At 46.1% G+C, this 21,861-nt stretch overlaps 1 protein-coding gene across 1 annotated transcript; it reads right to left on the reverse strand.

The window, feature by feature from the left end:
- Positions 1-4,930: 4,930 nt before the first annotated feature.
- LOC109771999 (probable E3 ubiquitin-protein ligase ARI8) lies at positions 4,931-15,560 on the reverse strand. Its single transcript, XM_020330696.4, has 15 exons — positions 15,027-15,560; positions 12,291-12,415; positions 11,436-11,538; positions 10,802-10,892; positions 8,863-9,035; positions 8,445-8,549; positions 8,283-8,371; positions 7,548-7,655; positions 7,369-7,459; positions 7,199-7,288; positions 6,489-6,536; positions 6,313-6,384; positions 6,129-6,228; positions 5,924-6,050; positions 4,931-5,607 (listed from the first exon to the last, which is right to left on the reverse strand). The coding sequence occupies exons 1-15, from the start codon at positions 15,189-15,191 to the stop codon at positions 5,325-5,327; spliced, it is 1,770 nt and encodes a 589-aa protein (XP_020186285.1). The 5' UTR covers positions 15,192-15,560; the 3' UTR covers positions 4,931-5,324.
- Positions 15,561-21,861: the final 6,301 nt, after the last annotated feature.

The raw sequence follows: 21,861 nt of genomic DNA on the forward strand, positions 1-21,861 counted from the left end.
GTCAACAGCCAGTTGACTTGGTCAAATTGACGCGTGGTCCCGGTTGTCATTGTCTAAGACTAACTAATCAGGTTTAGTTAGTCTAACTAAAATGATTAGGTTTATTAACTACAATTAATTAGGTTAACTAATTTAATTAATTAAATTATTAATTAATTCTTTCTATATTATTTTTTATCTTCTTTTTTTCTAAAAGGTTCCAGGGGGTGGGGCCTCTTGTCATAGCCACGGGGGTGCCTTAGCGGGCGTTGGGCACAGGCGCCGCGGAGCGAGGCAACCAGGGCTGCGGCGGGGCGCCGGACAGGGCGATGGCGCGGTGGCCGGCAGGGTGGCCGCGGGGCGGATGCGGGTCGCCGCCGGCATGGTCAGGCGGACCGAAGCAAGCAGCAGGCCGCGGGCGCTGGCGCAGGAGGCGAGCGGCGGGCGTCGGCAGCAGGCAGCGGCGGCCCGGTCGGCCGTGGTGGGGCGCGCGCACGGGCGTCGCTGGTTGAGGGCGGGCGCGAGCAGGCAGGCGGTAGCAAGCAACGACAGCAGCGGCTGTGGGCGCGTGCACGCGGACGGAGGCGGGCGCGAGCGCGCCCGGTGACACGCCGGGCTGGGCGGGACCGCGGTGAGCGCGGCCGGCGCGCGTAAGGGTTGGTGGTCGGGCGCGGTCACGGACGAAGGGAGAGAGAGGGAGAGGCCGGGGCTCACGGCGGGTGTAGGGTTCGGGGGCAGCGGTGCTCGGGGAGGAAGACGGGGACGCGACGCCAGCAAGGAGGAGATCCCGTGAGGGAGAGGAAGGCGACGGTGGCCGCGGCGTCGTGGGCGTCAGGGTCGATGGGCGACGCGGGAGAGGAGGCACCGGCGAGGTGATCCTAGGCGGCGACGGCGTGGTCCCTACGGCGGTAGGCGGTGATCGAGCCCCCCTTTTCCCGATCCAGATCGGGATCGATGGGGGGTGGAGGAGAGACGTGGGGGAGTGGGAGGGGCTAGTGGGGGCTGTCGGTTAGGGTTTGGGTGTCCAGGGGTTAAGGGAGTGGGGTGCGGGGTGGGCCGGCCGGCTGGGCCTTTGCCCAGTTGGGCTGGCCAGCTGGGCCACAGATGGCCCAGTGGGGGGTTCCATTTTTTGTATTCGTTTGTTTTCTGTTTTTATTTCTTTTCTTTTATTTATTTATTTTACTGTTTTAATTCAACTTAGGGCATATAAGTATTTTATAACTTTGTGTTTTCTTTACCATAATTGCCTATGTAATATTTGGCACTAACCGAACATTTTTGTTTTGATGTTTGAAAACTTTTGATGCTTGACAATATTTAAATTTTGAATTTGAAAGTTTCAAACCGACGCAAGATTAGCAACAGTAATCGAGGTGACGTGGCATCATTAGCAGAGGTTCACTGTAGCTTAAATATCCGGGCGTCACAATATATGAGATGTATAATGTGAAAATTATATCATTAAAAGCTTATTCCACGTGCTAATTTGATGGTGTGCTTTGTGTAACTTGCATGTCATATCTTATTGCTCTAGAATGTGGTCAAAGTTAGCCTCAAAAAATGCATTATGCATTATATATATGGATTGAGGGAGTAACTTTATTGTTTGCAACAACTACAATTCTAGTTGAAAAAATCTTGGGTATGCTCCTAAGCCCTGTATCCAATTAATAATGAAGCACCTAATAATTTAATTGGAACGAGCAACGATAATAGAAGTTCTTTGACGGAAACCTTTAGAACTACTCAAAAGGAGCTCGAAAAAACATTTACTAAAATCTTAAAGAATCATGATGGCTTACTCAGTCAAATGGCTGGTAAGATTGTTGGACTCACCAACGATGTGCGTGTTGTAGAATAAATGACTTGTAGCATGGAAGCACGCGTCACTAAAACTGCAGAGAGCCAAAGAGTGACTCTAGCCAAGTTTGCTGGGAAGCCGGAACCTAATCCGGTTGAGAGTGTCAACATGATGAGAAATAGCGAAGAATTTTCTAGGAGCTCGGCAAGTGTCAATATCAGAACCGTCATATTTTGGCGCAAACTTTGTAAAGATGTTGACTCTCAAGCATCTGCTCCCCGACGTATCAAATGACGAGGCGTAAAACACTTTCTTGATCAAGTTGCATATAAGGTACGCGAATTGGATGCTGAAAATAAAAAGCTATATGGTAAGCTTCTGACCAACAAGAGGATATATTTGAGCCAACAAGTGATCTAGGTTCAGTGCTTTTATGTGATCTAGGTGTTTGTTTTTCTACTATCCCCAAATCCGTTTATGATAATCTCAATCTAGGTTCGTTTGTTACTAGTGAAATTAAGTTGAACATGGCAAGTTCTATCTAAATTAATGATTGCCATCTCATTATTGTTATGCCTAAACATCCCATTGCACCAACCACACTAGGTAGGCTGTTCTTAAGGACCATTAAACCTACCATTAACGTTTTTGAAGGAAATATGAGATTTGATCTTCCGTCAAATGATCCTTTTATTAAACACTTCCCCAGGGGAAATAAGATGAAGATATACATAGGAGATCGTATAACTCTAAGTGTCCAGCTCCTTGGCGTCGAGGTGGACCGGGGACGGCGCTGGAACGTGGTGACGATGGTGGTGGACTGGCGATGGTGCCGGAGCATGGTGATGATGGTGATGGATTGGCGACGGTGCGGGACTGTGGTGATGATGGTGGTGGATTGGTGATGGAGACGGAGCTTGGTGATGATGGTGGTGACCCGGTGAGTGGGCCGGAGCATGGTGATGATGGTGGTGGCCCGGCGAGTGGGCCGGAGCATGGTGATGTTGGTGGTGTCCCCCGCGGGCGGGAGCAGGCGCCGACACTGGCCCGTGATGGTGATAATGGCTTGGCGCCGGGGCAAGATGGCCATGATGGTGAGCGGGGCTCGGTGCTTGAGTTGGCGCGTGCTGGTGCTCCTTGTGCGCCAAGGAGAGGGCGATCAACGTGGCCAGCAACAGAGCCATCACCACGACGGTTGGCGACAGAGAAGTTGCCATGGCAAGAAGATTTGAGAGTGGTGGTGGTGGTGGTATTGTTGTTGTGGCAGTTGGGGAGCACGTCTATATAGCGATGAGCATGTGTATCTGGAAGAGGGGAGCGGGTGGTCGTATTTACTATAGCAAGTATTCAATCTTCCGCATTAATGCTTACTGTAAAAATGTGATTTTGATTTATTCATTTCCGATTGTCGAATTCACTATACAGGAAGGAAATAAATTGCTGCCATTTATTTGTATCGTTGGCAGCATTACAGTACGAAGATATGGACATATGACTGTGACCTGTCAAATATCGTGTGAGCCGTTGAGTATATATACGATATTTATATTGCTGCCGCAGAAAATCTCGGCCATTTATTAGAAAATCATAATTACGACATTCCCTAAAAAAAAAGACTGGAGGCATCACAGGCAACTGCCGAGGCCCAAGGGGTCGTATGATTCGTCAAGGTGCTGGCTGGAGCCAACCCAAACTAAACCCATTAAGCTACGCGTGAAGGGCGGCCAACCAGCTATGCCACGTGGCGCAAGCTGGTTGGCCGCGGTGAGAAATCTTTTGGAATTTTTTTTAGATGAAGGCATGAATTATTTTTTAAATGTATTTTTTTTCTTTTTAAATGGAGGTGAGGACCTCTGGTACTTTTTAAATGGAGGGTTATGCAAAATAGCACTCGCTGGTATTTTTTAGAGGAAGGAAATAAAGGTGGAGATTATTTTTCTTGAGATGTTTTTTTTAGACAAAGACGAGGACTCTATGTATTTTCTTTAAATGAAAATGTGCGCACAACTTTATTTTAAGCGGCGCTACAAGGTGGCGCCCCAACCACTAGTTTATTGCAAGCTGGATCAACCGATGGCTCTAGGCATGCCGTGCAACGAGCCCCAAAAACTCCTTTAGGGTGACCGGTAAGATTGTTGGACTAACAACGGTGTGCATGCTTTAGAATAAAGAACTCCTAGCATGGATGCACACTTTGCAGAAATTACAAACATTGATTCTAGCCAAGTTTGCTGGAAAGCCGGAACCTAATCTGGTTGAGTGTCCAGACAATGGATGTGAGTCATTGGACAGTTTTTTTTTTTTTTTTGCAAACACCCCCACTGCAAGAAAATGACACATGCATGACATTATAACCCAAACAAAAATATTTTCTATCATGTAAGTGACACTTCCATGACGATAATTGAGAAAAAAAAACACGTATCATCATGGATCTGTGGGCACCTAGTTCTATGACAAAAAATGGGCTTTACGTCCTGAGCGGGGCAGAGGCGCATCTGCATGACGTTCTTTGGATAGAAGTCCATCGCTTACTGAGTCTGCTCGAGGGATCTCTCACCTTACTAAACCCGAGCGATCCCTCCTACTTTGGCGACACGGAGGCGAGTGATACATCTCAAACATATGTATAATTTTGTATTGTTTAATTCTATTATATTATCCATGAAATCTTAGGGAATTTCAAAAGAAATGTTAGTTTTCTGAAACCACAGCCCAAATCCCAAATGTGGTATTTTTACGCAAGTGCTCTGCACACGATTGCTGACGCACGATTTGTGCCCGACGGGATTACAAGCCACACAGATTAAACAAACTAGGTAATGGAATGGTGTAGGAACGTTATCATGTGTGAATCGTGCGTGGAATCGTGTGCATAGCAGTGCTCGTATATTTATGCTATTTACTCCACTCAATCTTTCTTCATACAACTTTCCTAACCCTCATTTATCCATGAAACGTTGTAGGCATTTCAAAACAGGACGACATAATCCATCCATTCTACGCTAATTTTAGTACATCAGATAGCGGTATTTCCATGATTTGCAGGAATATAATTTAGTAATTTTACTACATTTGCCGGGTCAAGTCAATCCTTCCACATAAGTCCCTTCGATGTCAAAACTTCGGCACACTGATGCCACTTGGCCGTTCAGTCCAAGAAAACTCCACCTCCTTAAAATTGTCAATGCATTATTGAAAGATTACAACAGCATTACAACAGAAAAAACTTGTTCTCTGGTGGAGCACACACCTCCTAGTACACCCTACATCAACGAAACAAAACAGAGTTACAGATATAGTTTATGTACACAACGAACTGGATGGTGCCGCGAGGCCAGGGCGCAGTCAGTCAGTGGACAAACATGCAGATACAAATCTCGTCCCTTTGTATGCAGCACTCTACTAATGCCTCCTCACTCCAGTAGCCCCAAATATCCTTAGCAACTGCAATTTTTGCATATGTTGGGTACCACAGCTGTATGACGTGAGAGGATTCTTCTCGATCGACGGAGCTGAGATGTTAAACAAGGACTGACTAGTGCTATCGGTGTTGGTGGTCACAAGCCTGGCAGGCCTTGGCCGATCTGGGGTTTACATATGTACACTGATCACACGTCCAAATGTTGCTATCGTCCACACCACGGCTGGAGCTGCCTGATTTGGAGCCGGCAGCGGATGCCCTGTTCTTGCCAGTCTTGCTCTTACCACCAAGGCTCTTAGAAGTAGTGTTCTTGATGCCCGTGCTTTGGCTAGTAGAAGGTCCAACGTCATTTAATCCAGTCTCCAGTGCCCGGACGAGATTCTCAAAATAATTGCGAGTCACGCTGTAAAATACCCCGCAGGAAAATGTCAGAGGAAACGCAGCAGAAAGAGGTACTTAACTGATACTACATGGTTATGGATGACCAAGTCGTCAGTAGAAAATGAATAAGCATTTCTGCTAATTCTAAAGTCGACTGAGATTTTCTCAAGCACTTTTCACTAAACTGAACATGTACTTTTCTAGATCAGTTGAGACTTAAGAAAATCTCAATCGGCGTAGACAGAGACATAAATGAATGAAGCAAAAAAAAAACACTTCATAGGTATGCATAGCATCACAGCAAAGGATAGAACCTATGTAAAGGTGATCCAAATTACCTAGTTAATCCAGCCAACTTTGTACGGAAGTCATTGAAATCTTTTGAGGGGGACTCGGCTTCAAGGTATATTTGAAGTTCTTTCTCTGCACACTGATGCAGCCGCTCCAAACCTGATTCAGCCTCGCCTACATGCATACACACAAAGCAGAAATCAGATGAGTAGCATATGCTTATGTATTATCGATGATAGTAAAACTACAAACCTTGCAGATATTCGAAAAACTGTCTTTTGGCATGTTCGTGCTCTGGGAGGTAATAACCATAAGCATATGTCCACTTCAATACCCTCCTACACTCAACAATCTACATTTCAAAATTAAACCCAGTCACGAGAGGAAGAAGACTTGAGACCTAAATTTGGGAATAATAACACCCGTGAAGTGATACCTGTAGCCATGCCTCTATGATGAACTTGAGCTGTGACTCTGGTTGACTTTGTATATCACTTAACTTTTCAAGCTGAGAAATATTTGCAGAAGTCAGTCTTAGGAGTCCTGGACAGGCTGAGGTAAGCTAAATAAAAGCAGTGAAATGAACAGTGAGTGTCACATATATTCATATACCTTGTCATTCTGCAGACTCTGAAGGTCTCCTAATGCCTTTTGCCTTGACTACATCATGAAGATAAAAAGTGTCAAAGCAACCAGAGTTACGAGATTACATGTTCTAACAGGTAAAGGTAAAACAGGAATATTCCTGTCACTCTGTCTACACGAAACAGCACCTAAATCAGCATTGACTTGATATCGACATCTGAACACAAGGAGAAAAATTCCTTTATACAAGAAACTGCATTATTGTCAGCATTTCTACAATTGATTATAAATTATTAACAGGTTTAACGTTGGACAAATAGGTGAAATTAAGAAGAACGATGCAGCACAATGCCACTCCCATGATATTTGGCGTGAAACAAGTTCGCTATCCTCTTTTTTAAAGAAAAAAAAACATAGATTGATCCTCTCAAGCTAGCCCTATATTGGCTAGTAGATCACATGAAACAAGTTCGCTATACACATGAAACCAAGAACATCTCAGGCAGTTCAAAACTAACACTTCAAAAAATTCTAAACAATTATCCTGCACACTCAACAGAAGTGCCTTATATTTATTTGTCCGCCAAAAATGATGCAAGGATGGCAAAGCAAAAGAAAAAAATGGCAAACCCTACCTAAGCTAACAGAATAATTGTCTACTTCAAAAGGTACAAATCATCACTATGAATCCTAGTAATGTTCTGTACATGCTGCTTTTTTCATAACGAATAACTTACTGACTGATTAGCTGCCCATCGTTCATAATAATGTGTATATCTCTCAAGGGAGTTCTTCGCCATTTCCCTTCTCCTTTCAGATTCATCATACTGTAACCACAACAAAACAGATAGAACATGTCATTATATCTTTAGGTAATGAAGTAAACATCTAGGATCAGAATCACTACCGCTCCTTCTTGTCTTGCTGCCTCATAACGGTTACAAGCATAAAATCCACCGGTCCTCTCTCCATGCTCCGACCATGAACCAAGGCACAGCCTACATTATAATAACGCAAATATCATTTCAGCTATAGGAGATTTCGAGTGCAAAAAACAGAACACAGAAAAGAAGACTGATTGTATACCAGCAAAACTCAAATTTACATGGAGGTGTGCATGTGATATGCATGCATCCCTGGTTTTTCTCAATAGGCCGCTTGCACTTAGGGCAAGGCTTTGAGTTAGCCAGTATCCTGAAACCATACCCAGCAGTTAGGAGACAACAGTACAGTTCACACCTGAAAAAAACGAGACTAAAAGATACTCCCTCTGTTCCATAATAGGTGTCATGGTTTTAGTTCAAATTTAAACTAAAACTATGACACTTATTATGGAACTGAGGGAGTATAATTTATCAGATCCATCATACAACTGGCCAACTACTTCAAATTTTTACAACTACAAACATAAGTGGTTTTAGAACATCATCATGTTATTACAATAATAATGACATCCAAGCTAAAAAAACTCTCCTCGACCCTATCTCTCTCTTCACCTACCTGGTTGGCTAGCATGATCACCACAGCAGGATGCAGTGTGTCCCACCAGGAGATCAAGGACGATTGTCCAACTACCATAAAAAATAACAATCCACGCTATCTAGCTAAAGCTTACAATATCCGCAACACACCCCATCTCATAATAATAATCATAGGACTCTGCACATGCACAATATTGAAGTGATCAAAATTGATGCAAGGTGATATAGTGGTACAACTTGGGTGCGGGGGTAGACTTTATCATTGATTAACATGCCAAGTGTCGAAAATAATATTCTAGTTCCAGATTGAGAATAAGCAAAGTAAGTCATCCTACAATACCAATTCATATTCTCAGACTCTGCGCTGTTCTTGAGGATCCACTTTGAAACAGTGGCACAGTCTACTGGACGATGAGCTTCCTCAGTGCACTGCAAGATTTATTTCAGATAGTTTATATTCTGCCTATTATGAGATAAACGAATTAATCAGTCAAATACTCACATTCCAACAGAACCCATATGAACAATTGCAATTAACATCATAGCTGCCACTGCCCACGACAAATTCTACTGCATATTCACATCCAGGAGCAGGACACCACTTTGTCTGTTACACATAGAAATGCCTTTAACAACAGTATAGTAAAATAAAACATTTATGTTATTAGTTCAAGAGTTGGCTAAATATGGCAGTTGATCGTTCTGTTGTGTCATTCATTACAATTACCAATTAACTACACCCTTTCAAAATGTGAAAACAACTGCATATAAGAATAATGGTTGTTGAAAAATATAAACACTACCAAAGTTCAATATTCACATTGTCAACAAATAAATATCTTCATAAATCTGAATATCAGCTCCACATCATTTCATTGTTCATGGTTACAATACCTCTATATCAAGCTATAGCAACTTACCTTTCGATTATCCTCGATGTAAGATCTGCGAAGATATCGCCCATACTTTTCCTTATCCTCCTCATTAGCCAGCGAATTAATCATATCTTGTCCAACTGCGGCAGCACAGGACGGATCAGGACATCTCAACATCAGACATCCTGGACCATCATTTATAGCAGTGCTAATGTAACCTGTCAATACACATGAAACTTTAAGCAGTGACATCATAATATCATAGGTCGATTATATAGCTATTAATGCAAAAGGGTAAAACAGGGTACAGAGAAACACCACCAATCAATCGCGCTGAAACTTCTATACGATGAATCTCTGGTGTAAGTGATCAGCTTCTCCATTTAGGACTAGATTGTTACATCCACAAGCAATGTGGACCTTTCCACGGAAAAGTATAGCAAATTTCACAAGGATGCAACTCATTTACAGTATAACAAAGATGTAACTGATGCTAATCACTTCAAAGACCTTAAGCATAGTGAACATTTGTTTAAGCAAGCTTTTTAGGTAGCCATAACATCTGTGAAAAGAACATCTGAGAAATTGAATGCACAGAAGAGCATGCCATGCCAGCAAGTAAAGTGGTTGCGGAAGAATGTAATTACGAGGTATTGTATCATTGACTATCACCAGCCCAGTATACGGCTACAGAGAAATGACAGTTCATGGTTTGTTACAATATGAGCATGAAAACAGAAAGCATGATTCCACACAACAAAGAATTTAGGGTGTTTTTGGTTTCAGTCATGAACTGGAATGACATGGGTCGGACCCGTTCCTGGGCCTTGTTCTGCCGTTTGGTATACAGCTGGAATGGAACCCACTCGTTCCCACCAAACGAATATTCGGCCCAGATCCGGAACGCAGCGATACCTCCAAATCAGAGGAATCACGCGGAACCGGTCGCGCACTCCTCTCCCTCTCTCGTGCGACGCCTCTCCTCGTCTCTCTTCCTCCCTCGATCTGCGCCGCCAGGCTTCCTCCTTCAATCTGCGTCGCCGGCCACTCCCACCGCATCCTCGCGCTGGTGCTGCTCGCCGTTGCGCTCGCAGCCGCCCTGGCCGCGTCCCAGCCGGGCGCACCTGAGGCGTCCCATTCGACATCCTTATCCTCAAGGCATCCCCTCCAACGGCGGCAGCTGGGATGGCACAGATCCGGCCTTCACCAGGGCAACGACGGCGGTACGACGACAACGGCGAGCAGGAAATATGCGTCCCCCTATCTGTCTTTCGGGTGGAGTACAGGCAGCAGCAGATCACGTGGCCGTTGGCTTGTCTGCCTTCTGTCTTTCGATGGTGGCGGAAGGGGCAGTAGCCAGCTTGCCGGTGGTGGCCACACCTGGGCAGCAGCAGCAACGAGGAAGGAGCAGCCGGGGCAGCAAGCAGCGCAAGTAGCAGAGAGGAAGCGGCAGCGTTGGCAAGCACAAAAGCTGGGACAAGTGAAGCAACTGGTTTTTTCTAGCTTGTCATTCCTTGATTAATGCTTCATCTATGTGCTCTGTGTTGAGATTCTGACAAATTTTGCTGCCATTAGTACTAGTGTGATCTAGAATTTGGGACTTAATTAATATTTTTGGTCTATTCTTGGAAAAAAAATAGTGATGATAAATTTTGTAGACATCAGATTATATGTGGATGATAAATCATTGTGCAATTGAAATGTATTTCGCATAATTTTTGTTAAACATAAAAAGGTTGTAACTGTTCATATTGTACATTTGCATGTTAGAGATAATCTCCAAATCCATTCCATTCCAATTCTCCAAACTAAACGCTGAAATATAACCATTACATTCCACATTTTATCCCCAACCAAACACAGGAACAGAACCAACCCATTCCGGTGGAATGGAACCATGACATTCCATCCCACTTTGTTCTTAAACCAAACACACCCTTAAGGTCCATATACAGAGGAGTATTTAAAGAACAGATTGACCAACCTCTCCAGCATACACTACAGAAAGGATGTCCACATGCGGCAGCACTCATTGATGCATAGGGGCAATTTTCGAAACAAATTCCGCATGCCAGCTGTTATGAAGTGAACAAACTGTATAAGTTGAATATTTAAGAGCATCAAATGTTTTACATAAGCTTTTGTAGAAATTAGAAACCATTGAAAACAGGCAAGAGAAATGGCATAAAAATGGCACATGCGCATGACGCTCACAATGCATAGCAAGTGCAAAGCTACTATGTTCTAATGCATGTACACTGCAAACCTGCAACGATAAAAGCATGTTAACCGGTACCTTTTTCAAACAATCTGAGCTGGTGGCCATGCATACTGATACAAGTAGGTGCTAAGATACTGGGAAGTGGCAAATATGAAAGCCTACCCAATAATTGACTGACTACAGTAAGTGTGTATTTTATATGCTTTATGTACACTTTTTCAGCATCCACAACTCATCCTATAAATGGTAATGGGGGGAATAGAAATATTGGGAACACTAGGTAGCTCAGAAATGCTTGTACCACAGCAATTCCCAACAACTACCATATGACTCGAAAAAATGAAATATACTTAGTGAAATGAAAAAACAAGTTCAATTAATTGAGGTAGTGATGTACTTCTCTGTCATTTGGCATTTCAATGCGCTTCTCCGGAAAACCAACAACCTTGCGAACACGTTCTTCATCAACGAACCATTCATCATGCACCTTACTAACACTCCTGTGGGGGAAAACATTAAATGAGAAAGTGGAATTAACAACCGACATAAGATGACAAGGAGAAATGAAGTACATATATATGGGCAAGTAGCATTTGATGTATACAGCTATGACCACTTCAGCTAATAGGCTAAAAACCAAAAGCAGTGAAAATAAACTTCCATGGATGAACTATCCATGTGCCAGAACCATGAGTTGGTCTTGAGGTCTTATGGGTTTCACCTCTAGCCTGCCCCAACTTGTTTGGGACTAAAGGCTTTGTTGTTGTTGTTGTTGTGGATGAACTATTGCAAACATAACTTGGTTTGGATAAAATGACACGGATTCCTAAGTACCACTGTTTTTACCATAATATGTTGTCCTAACTCACAAACCTAAATGTTATGGAAATGTATTTCGTGATGAATCTAATTATGGAGTCAATCCAGAAATTTTTATATATAGGACAGTCAAACTTAAGTGTTAACAATCATGGATTCCAGGACATCTTATTTTTGCAATACGGGTAAGATAAGGATAAATAGCAACTCGATAACCCAGCTTTGCAACACATCTACACCTTAATAACCTGCTGCACGCATATACCTTTTGTGTCCGAATCGGTCAAACATAACTATAGCAATACAGAAATGTAACTTGGGTCTTAGAGTACAAGAATCTAAAAGCCACGGTGATATCCAAGTATCTAACAACCCCAAAAAAGGAGCAGATCACTATAGGGCAAGGTGAAAACAATAGGGCAATGGTTGTTACCAGTTATAGCTGCGAAGAAGAGCACATGCTTCCGACTTTGAAATTGAGAGAACAGTTGAAACCCTATTTATGTCATCCTCTTGCCGCTGCTTTATACCAGCTTCACTCAATATGCAGTAATTTTGCTGGTGCACAAAACAAGTGAATGACGATAAGAATAGCAGGGCATGAAGGTCGAATAAGCAATGAGAAACATTGAGCTGAGAGCGATTAATTTCACAAGTCAATATAAATAGTATCAAATGCAACCACTTAAGCAACACATTATGATTACTAAATAAATTAAAACTATTGATGACCAGAAAATTCTAATGCATTATTTGAAGGTAGAACAGTGCAATTCTGACTTGGCAAACAACCTAACCTACTTTTCTAATGCAACTTTGAAGATTGTTGTCCAAGTTTGGCCTAGATGTAGCTTCTCTGAGAGACCAGTTTATTTAATTTATTACAGGCTTATGTTGGAATAGCCAATGCTTTTTTAGGAAGCCAAAAGCTGGAGTTTGGCTTTCAGACACATTATTTAGTTTGTTTCATGTTTGTGAAGCTGGAAGCCCAACAGAACAGTACACTTAAGGAACAAATAGTAACTTATCAGGTTATCCTTCCATAAAACATTCCTTATACCTCCAACACATATACCAATCAAAGCAGAGAATGATATCAGAAAGCAGCTGAAACTTCTTCACAAGAACTTGGTTGAGTGCACAAGGCAGGGTTGGGCCGGCCTAATGACAGGAATTCTCGATGGTCAGACAGTTGATGGATCAGCAGACGGCAATGCCACTCATCTATGACTATGTACACATGTAGAGTAAAGACAGCAACTAGTGGTGAAAATGACCAGGGCAATGGATTACCTCAATGGCTGGAAGCTTGGAAAGGAGGCAGATAAAGGTTTCAGGGGAGGGGATAATGACAACTGAAAAGCGAGGTCTGTGTTGCTGGGTCAATAAGGAAGGTAGTGGTATGGAGAGAAGTGGAACAACAAGAAACCACATAAGCTACTCAAGTTTGCCAGATAATGAAGCTACCCAAGTTAGGAAGTTCGTCGACTAAAACAAGAGGGAAACCCAGGGAAAAGAAGTAACTAACAGATGAACCACTATATCCTAATGCCATCATCTCTGTTGATGTCCGCCCATAAAAACTTTGCTTTGGAACTGGGAGGAGCTCCGCTAGACTTTGGCAACGTAGTGTGGTACAGCAGGTCAGCAATTCTTTTTGCCATTGTCAAGTTCTAAGGTGACCTTTGTTTGAGCTACAGCTACTGATTCTCGGATTCTAGGCCTCACAAAATCTAAATCTCAAACAAACACACAGATTATCACACCAGATTCCTAGAATCGCTTTTGGAAAATGAACTACCATGGTCTTCTAAGCCGAAGCTGTGAATTTGCTGATTCTGGTGATTCCTGAGCGGCCACTTACGCAACTTGAAGTCTAGCCCAAGTTCTGCCAGTTATTACAACAGGAATGCCACTCCACCCATGACCCAAATCTCCCCACGATGTGTTTCTCCTCCCATCATTATTTTTGACCGAACGAAAACAGAGAGAGAGGGGCGATGCGGGGCTCTCTCTAGGGTTCCGGCGGCGGCACGTTCGCTGGCAGCTCCAAAACGAGCGGACCCGGCACTGCAAACTTCACCCCTCCCCGTGTTCCGGCCCGCGAGCCCCGCCTCTGCCGCTGTCCAGCAGCTCCGCCTGCGCTGCATTGGCCCCTGTCGCTGCAAACGCCGCCCCGAGGTCTCCCTGCACCGCGCGCCACCGGCCACCATCATCCACACCCGGTGTCCTCGATCCAGCGGCGGCCACCCCTGAGCTCGGCTGTGCCCTTCCCTGACCCGCGACGGTCTGACCAGCACCATGTGTTCTATCCACTGCAGCAGCGCAGGGTAAACAAACGAACCGATTCTGATTCTTCAGAATCCACAGCTGCAGCGATTTTCAGGAATCCAGGGCCGAATCGATTCTCGCGAATCTCTAGCCCAAACAAAGGGGGCCTAAGTGCCCCATACATCAATAGGTTTTGTACATGGATATGTGGGATAAAAATGACTAGCACTGTGTAGACGTCCAAAATTTAGACATTGAAGAATTGCATGGCAGCTCATATACTCTGTGATTTGGCATTTAATTAGTAGGGTACATGCATACCACCCTAGAGCCTACCTTGTTTTGGTCCATCATGACTTTTTTCTTTCTTATAACATCATGACTTACCATTTGCTAGTAATTAAACTTCTATGTGTAAAGTTATAAATTACATCCCAAACAAAGTTGTCATCATAATTCACAATATTGCATCATCTCATTATTTACTGTATGTGTAGTTTTATGAATTTAGTAATTGCTTGTCTAGGACAAAGTATCGGCAGTCAGGTGGCCAAAATGTATATTATTCGTCAACAATGTTGGCTGTGTTATTTATAATCCTGGATCCACCACTGCTCTCACGCAAAAAATAAATATTCCCCGGAGGCCCTAGCTTGCACCAACACATATTTATTGAGGATGACGGCCAATGCAAGGGCAAGGCCATTCGCCCGAGCCACAGCCCAGTCTCTAGAGAAGGAAGGCCATAGCAGTAGCATAGGAATAGCAATCTCATCGATCGTCTAGATTCACGAAACTACAGTTCCCGCACATTCCAACATCAAAAAGATGGAAACACGAGCTACGTGATTGCGCCACTCCAAGCACACACCCATCCTGGGCGGGAAACCGAGATCACCTGCTGCCGGTGAGAGAGGAGCTCGGGAGAGTCGTCGGAGTCGTGGTCGGCGAAGTCGTAGTCGGCGTCGCCGTCATCGCTGGCGGCAAGCCCAGCCTCCCCGCCGCTGTAGAAGTCGTCGTCCGCTGAGTCGTTGGCGTCGTGCATGTCGTCCTCGGAGTCCATCGCCGCCCCGCCGCCGCCAGCGCTCGCCTCCGCTCGCCGCCGGAGCCTCAGGAGCAGCGCGGATCGGGCGGATCGGAGCGGCGCCCACCACGAGGAGGGAGCAATCGGGCCCGGGGCGCGGGGGCGCGGCGGCGCCCGCGCGGGTTCGGGGCAGAGGCGGGGAGGGAGAGGAGGATGCGCCGGTGTCGGGGGGATGGGGGGAGTGGGGCGGAATGGGGAGGACGGATTGGTGGGAATGGTGGGTCTGGTGGATTCGCTCCCTCGGCTGCTGCCTACAGAAGAGAACGCAAGCTTTTTCTTCTCGTTTTCTTACTCCTTTCTTCCCCACTTTGCTTTCAGTTGTTTATCCCTTGTCACTCGTCCTTGTGCGCGTAGTGTTTTTCTTACGGTTCTTTTCTTTCCGTGTTTTCAGCTGTCCGTGCGATTTTCTATTGACTTCATATTCAAAGCTCTTTGGATAATCCAATAAAAGCAACTCTAACACGAACCCTCGATGGATCGGCGGTTCGAATCGTATTGTGTCATCCAACGTGGGCTTGTATCTGTTCGTCGGGTGGTTCCAACGTACTTTTTCCCACAAATCGAAGACAAATTGAGAGCTTTGCAGGCGTCCGGATCGCTGTCCCGCCCATGTCTAACCGCCCTGGGCCATCCGAAACAGTCACTCGTGCCAAAATCACGTTCTCGCCCGGTGCCAGTTGCCCGCATTCATGCCGCTAGAGAGCGGCCGCTCCGGCATTGACGCCTGCGCAGGACGGGCGTGACCTCTCACTATCGGTATTGAAGCGGCGTGACAGCCGAGTAAAGCTTGGTGTTAAGTAAGCGGTGATATCCAACATGCATCGCAAGGTATTAAGTTCATAACAAACAGAATAATGCTTGAAGCGTGATGACATAATGCGGACAAAGTAAGATCAAATAATATGGTCGAACCCCATCGCGTTAACCTTAGTAGCAATAATACAAATGCGTGTCTTGCAAGCCGCCGCCAAGGACGATGCCTACAATATCAAATCAATCATAACGCCTCAGCTACTGCCCTACGGATATTTGACCCTCTGAGGTTTTTGCAATCCTCACAGAGTATCGGGGGCTGTCATGCACAAGGCCTACTCAAACTCCAGCTAAAAGCTAAATCCGTTTTGCGGAGAAAAAACATTACTTGACTCACCTCAAAGCCTGTTAAAAGGCCTTGGACAACATCGCTCAGTCCTGTGTTGACGGGACCGAATGCTCTGTAGAACCGCACCCATAAGGGCGCAATGTTCGGCGACGAACTGGGCTGTTCACCAGCTCTTCCATCGCATTCGGCCAGCCTGTTGTCGCCCAATTATTGGTGTTCGGCGCGGGCAGTGGGACCTCGGCTCCCCCTTCATTGCAAGGCGGGATCGACTCCTTCGAGGGCCTTGGGGGCTCCGGTGCGGCTGATTGGGAGGGCCCAAACGGTCTGAACCCCCCTCTCATGTTCTCCAGGAGGGACGCATCCTCGTGGACTTTGGTGACCGAGGCATCGGCCTTGGCCATGATCGCGTTGCCCCCCCCCCCCCCGTGTTCGAACGGGGAGGGGTCCTTTGTGACAGCACCTCCCCATGCTCTTCAGGGACCGGGGGAGTGCGGAGCGCGACGCAGATCCGCTGTCCGCTAACTCAGCGGGCGGAGGAGTCCCTTCCGAGGTTGGCTCGGTAGGGAGGCCGCGCGGTAGCTATGATATCGCACAGTCAGTTTCTGTCAATGAGGGACGGATAAAATGAAGTAAGTAAGAAATGTTGAGGTTCATACCTCATGGCGGGGGGCTTGACCCTGGGGTCCTTCTCCGGGACCTCTTCGGATGCCACAGACTCCTCGTCGAAGTCTGAACTGTCGGGCAAGACCAACTTGGGTCTGCACTACCTCTTCGAGGCCCGAGGAGGGTGCTCCTCCTCCATGTATTCGGACGCCGCCCTCTTCTTGGAGCGGAGGAGGCACTTTCCTCCTCGTCTTCGTCCTCTTCCCCGTCCTGGGCAGACGGGGCCGCAGCGTCTCCGGCCTTGGTGTCCGGACGACCTCTCGAGAGGAGGCCTTCCCTGGCCTCCGGCAGATCTCTCTTCTTCTTTCCTTTTTTCTCTGGCGCCTTGTAAGGCGCCACGACCAGCAGCTCCTCCAGGTGAGCTATCCGAGGCTCTTCGGGCAGTGGAGCCGGACTACTGATCTTCTTGGCCTTCTCAAGCCAGCCCTGTGGAGGCAACAAAAAGAAACTTAGACGGAACTTTGTGCAGTATGAGCGTCCGAAAATAAATCAGGCAAAAGATCTGTTACCTTCTTCAGGGGATTTGCGGCGTCGAGGCCGATGTCTTTTTTCTCGGCCGGCCACTCCTCCTGGGGCTTGAACAACAGCTTCCACCCTTGTCGTGGGTAGTGCCGAAGAAGTACTGCACGGTGGCCGGGTCCTCAGGCTTGTAAGTGAAGGAAATATGCCCTAGAGGCAATAATAAAGTTGTTATTTATATTTCCTTATATCATGATAAATGTTTATTATTCATGCTAGAATTGTATTAACCGGAAACTTAGTACATGTGTGAATACATAGACAAACAGAGTGTCACTAGTATGCCTCTACTTGACTAGCTCGTTGAATCAAAGATGGTTAAGTTTCCTAGCCATAGACATTGATTAACGGGATCACATAATTAGAGAATGATGTGATTGACTTGACCCATTCCGCTAGCTTAGCATTTGATCGTTTAGTGTATTGCTATTGCTTTCTTCATGACTTATACATGTTCCTATGACTATGAGATAATGCAACTCCCGAATACCGGAGGAACACTTTGTGTGCTACCAAACGTCACAACGTAACTGGGTGATTATAAAGGTGCTCTACAGGTGTCTCCGATGGTACTTGTTGAGTTGGCATAGATCGAGATTAGGATTTGTCACTCCGATTGTCGGAGAGGTATCTCTGGGCCCTCTCGGTAATGCACATCACTATAAGCCTTGCAAGCAATGCAACTAATGAGTTAGTTGCGGGATGATGCATTACAGAACGAGTAAAGAGACTTGCCGGTAACAAGATTGAACTAGGTATTGAGATACCGACGATCGAATCTCGGGCAAGTAACATACCGATGACAAAGGGAACAACGTATGTTGTTATGTGGTTTGACCGATAAAGATCTTCGTAGAATATGTAGGAGCCAATATGAGCATCCAGGTTCCGCTATTGGTTATTTACCGGAGACGTGTCTCGGACATATCTACATAGTTCTCGAACCCGTAGGGTCCGCACGCTTAACGTTCGGTGACGATCGGTATTATGAGTTTATGTGTTTTGATGTACCGAAGGTAGTTAGGAGTCCCGGATATGATCACGGACATGACGAGGAGTCTCGAAATGGTCGAGACATAAAGATCGATATTTTGGATGACTATATTTGGACTTCAGAAAGGTTTCGGGCAAGTTCGGACAAATACCGGAGTACCGGGGGGTTACCGGAACCCCCCGGGGAGTGTAATGGGCCTATTGGGCCTTAGTGGAGAAGAGGAGGGGCGGCTAGGGCAGGCCGCGCGCCCCCTCCCCCTCTAGTCCGAATTGGACAAGGAGGGGGGGCGCCCCCCTTTCCTTCCCCCTCTCTCCTCCTTTCCTCTCTCCTACTCCTACTCTTGGAAGGGTTGGAGTCCTACTCCCGGTGGGAGTAGGACTCCCCTTGGGGCGTGCCTAGGAGGGTCGGCCTCTCCCCCTCCTCCACTCCTTTATATACGGGGGAGGGGTGCACCCCATAGACACACAAGTTGATCAGTTGATCTTTTAGCCGTGTGTGGTGCCCCCCTCCATCATAATCCACCTCGGTCATATCGTAGCGGTGCTTAGGCGAAGCCCTGCGTCGGTAGCTTCATCAACACCATCATCATGCCGTCGTGCTGACGGAACTCTCCCGCGAAGCTCTGCTGGATCGGAGTTCGTGGGACGTCACCGAGCTGAACGTGTGCTGAACTCGGAGGTGTCGTGCATTCGGTACTTGGATCGGTTGGATCGTGAAGACGTGCGACTACATCAACCGCGTTCTCATAACGCTTCCGCTTACGGTCTACGAGGGTATGTGGACGACACTCTCCCCTCTCGTTGCTATGCATCACCATGATCTTGCGTGTGCGTAGGAAATTTTTTAAAATACTACGTTCCCCAACAGTGGTATCAGAGCCAGGTTTATGCGTAGATGTTATATGCACGAGTAGAACACAAGTGATTTGTGGGCGATACAAGTCATACTGCTTACCAGCATGTCATACTTTGATTCGGCAGTATTGTTGGATGAAGCGGCCCGGACCGACATTGCGCGTACGCTTACGCGAGACTGGTTCTACCGATGTGTTTTGCACACAGGTGGCTGGCGGGTGTCAGTTTCTCCAACTTTAGTTCAATCGAGTGTGGCTACGCCCGGTCCTTGAGAAGGTTAAAACAACACATACTTGACGAAATATCGTTGTGGTTTTGATGCGTAGGTAAGAACGATTCTTACTCAGCCCGTAGCAGCCACGTAAAACTTGCAACAACAAAGTAGATGACGTCTAACTTGTTTTTGCAGGGCATGCTGTGATGTGATATGTGTTGGGGAACGTAGTAATTTCAAAAAAAATCCTACGCACACGCAAGATCATGGTGATGCATAGCAACGAGAGGGGAGAGTGTTGTCCACGTACCCTCGTAGACCGAAAGCGGAAGCGTTAGCACAACGCGGTTGATGTAGTTGTACGTCTTCACGATCCGACCGATCAAGTACCGAACGCACGGCACCTCCGAGTTCAGCACACGTTCAGCCCGATGACGTCCCTCGAACTCCGATCCAGCCGAGTGTTGAGGGAGAGTTTCGTCAGCACGACGGCGTGGTGACGATGATGATGTTCTACCGACGCAGGGCTTCGCCTAAGCACCGCTACAGTATTATCGAGGTGGACTATGATGGAGGGGGGCACCGCACACGGCTAAAAGATCAAACGATCAATTGTATTGTCTATGGGGTGCCCCCCTGCCCCCGTATATAAAGGAGCAAGGGGAGGAGGCGGCCGGCCAGGGAGAGGCGCGCCAAGGGGGGGTCCTACTCCCACTAGGAGTAGGACTCCTCCTATTCCTAGTAGGAGTAGGAGAGGGGGAAGGAAAGGGAGAGGAGGAGAAGGAAAGAGGGGGCCGGCCCCCTCTGCCCTAAACCAATTCGGTTTGGGCCTTGGGGGCACGCCCCACACTCCCCTTGCTGCCCTCTGTTTCCACTAAGGCCCATGTAGGCCCATTAAGCCCCCGGGGGGGTTCCGGTAACCCCCGGTACTCCGGTAAAATCCCGATTTCACCCGGAACACTTCCGATATCCAAATATAGGCTTCCAATATATCAATCTTTATGTCTCGACCATTTCGAGACTCCTCGTCATGTCCGTGATCACATCCGGGACTCCGAACAACCTTCGGTACATCAAAACGTATAAACTCATAATATAACTGTCATCGAACTTTAAGCGTGCGGACCCTACGGGTTCGAGAACAATGTAGACATGACCGAGACACGTCTCCGGTCAATAACCAATAGCGGAACCTGGATGCTCATATTGGCTCCCACATATTCTACGAAGATCTTTATCGGTCAAACCGCATAACAACATACGTTGTTCCCTTTGTCATCGGTATGTTACTTGCCCGAGATTCGATCGTCGGTATCTCAATACCTAGTTCAATCTTGTTACCGACAAGTCTCTTTACTCGTTCTATAATACATCATCCCACAACTAACTCATTAGTTGCAATGCTTGCAAGGCTTAGAGTGATGTGCATTACCGAGTGGGCCGAGAGATACCTCTCCGACAATCGGAGTGACAAATCCTAATCTCGAAATACGCCAACCCAACAAGTACCTTCGGAGACACCTGTAGAGCACCTTTATAATCACCCAGTTACGTTGTGACATTTGGTAGCACACAAAGTGTTCCTCCGGTAAACGGGAGTTGCATAATCTCATAGTCATAGGAACATGTATAAGTCATGAAGAAAGCAATAGCAGAATACTAAACGATCGTGTGCTAAGCTATCGGAATGGGTCAAGTCAATCACATCATTCTCCTAATGATATGATCCCGTTAATCAAATGACAACTCATGTCTATGGCTAGGAAACATAACCATATTTGATCAACGAGCTAGTCAAGTAGAGGCATACTAGTGACATACTGTTTGTCTATGTATTCACACAAGTATTATGTTTCTGGTTAATACAATTCTAGCATGAATAATAAACATTCATCATGACATAAGGAAATTTGTCCGAACTTGCCCGAAACCTTTCCGAGTCCAAATATAGTCGTCCAATATATCGATCTTTATGTCTCGACCATTTCGAGACTCCTCGTCATGTCCGTGATCATATCCGGGACTCTGAACTACCTTCGGTACATCAAAACACATAAACTTGTAATACCGATCGTCACCGAACGTTAAGCGTGCGGACCCTACGGGTTCGAGAACTATGTAGACATGACCGAGACACGTCTCCGGTCAATAACCAATAGCGGAACCTGGATGCTCATATTGGCTCCTACATATTCTACGAAGATCTTTATCAGTCAAACCGCATAACAACATACGATGTTCCCTTTGTCATCGGTATGTTACTTGCCCGAGATTCGATCGTTGGTATCTCAATACCTAGTTCA

Source organism: Aegilops tauschii, chromosome 2 (assembly GCF_002575655.3).
Source record: "Aegilops tauschii subsp. strangulata cultivar AL8/78 chromosome 2, Aet v6.0, whole genome shotgun sequence".
Classification (NCBI taxonomy): Eukaryota; Viridiplantae; Streptophyta; class Magnoliopsida; order Poales; family Poaceae; genus Aegilops; species Aegilops tauschii.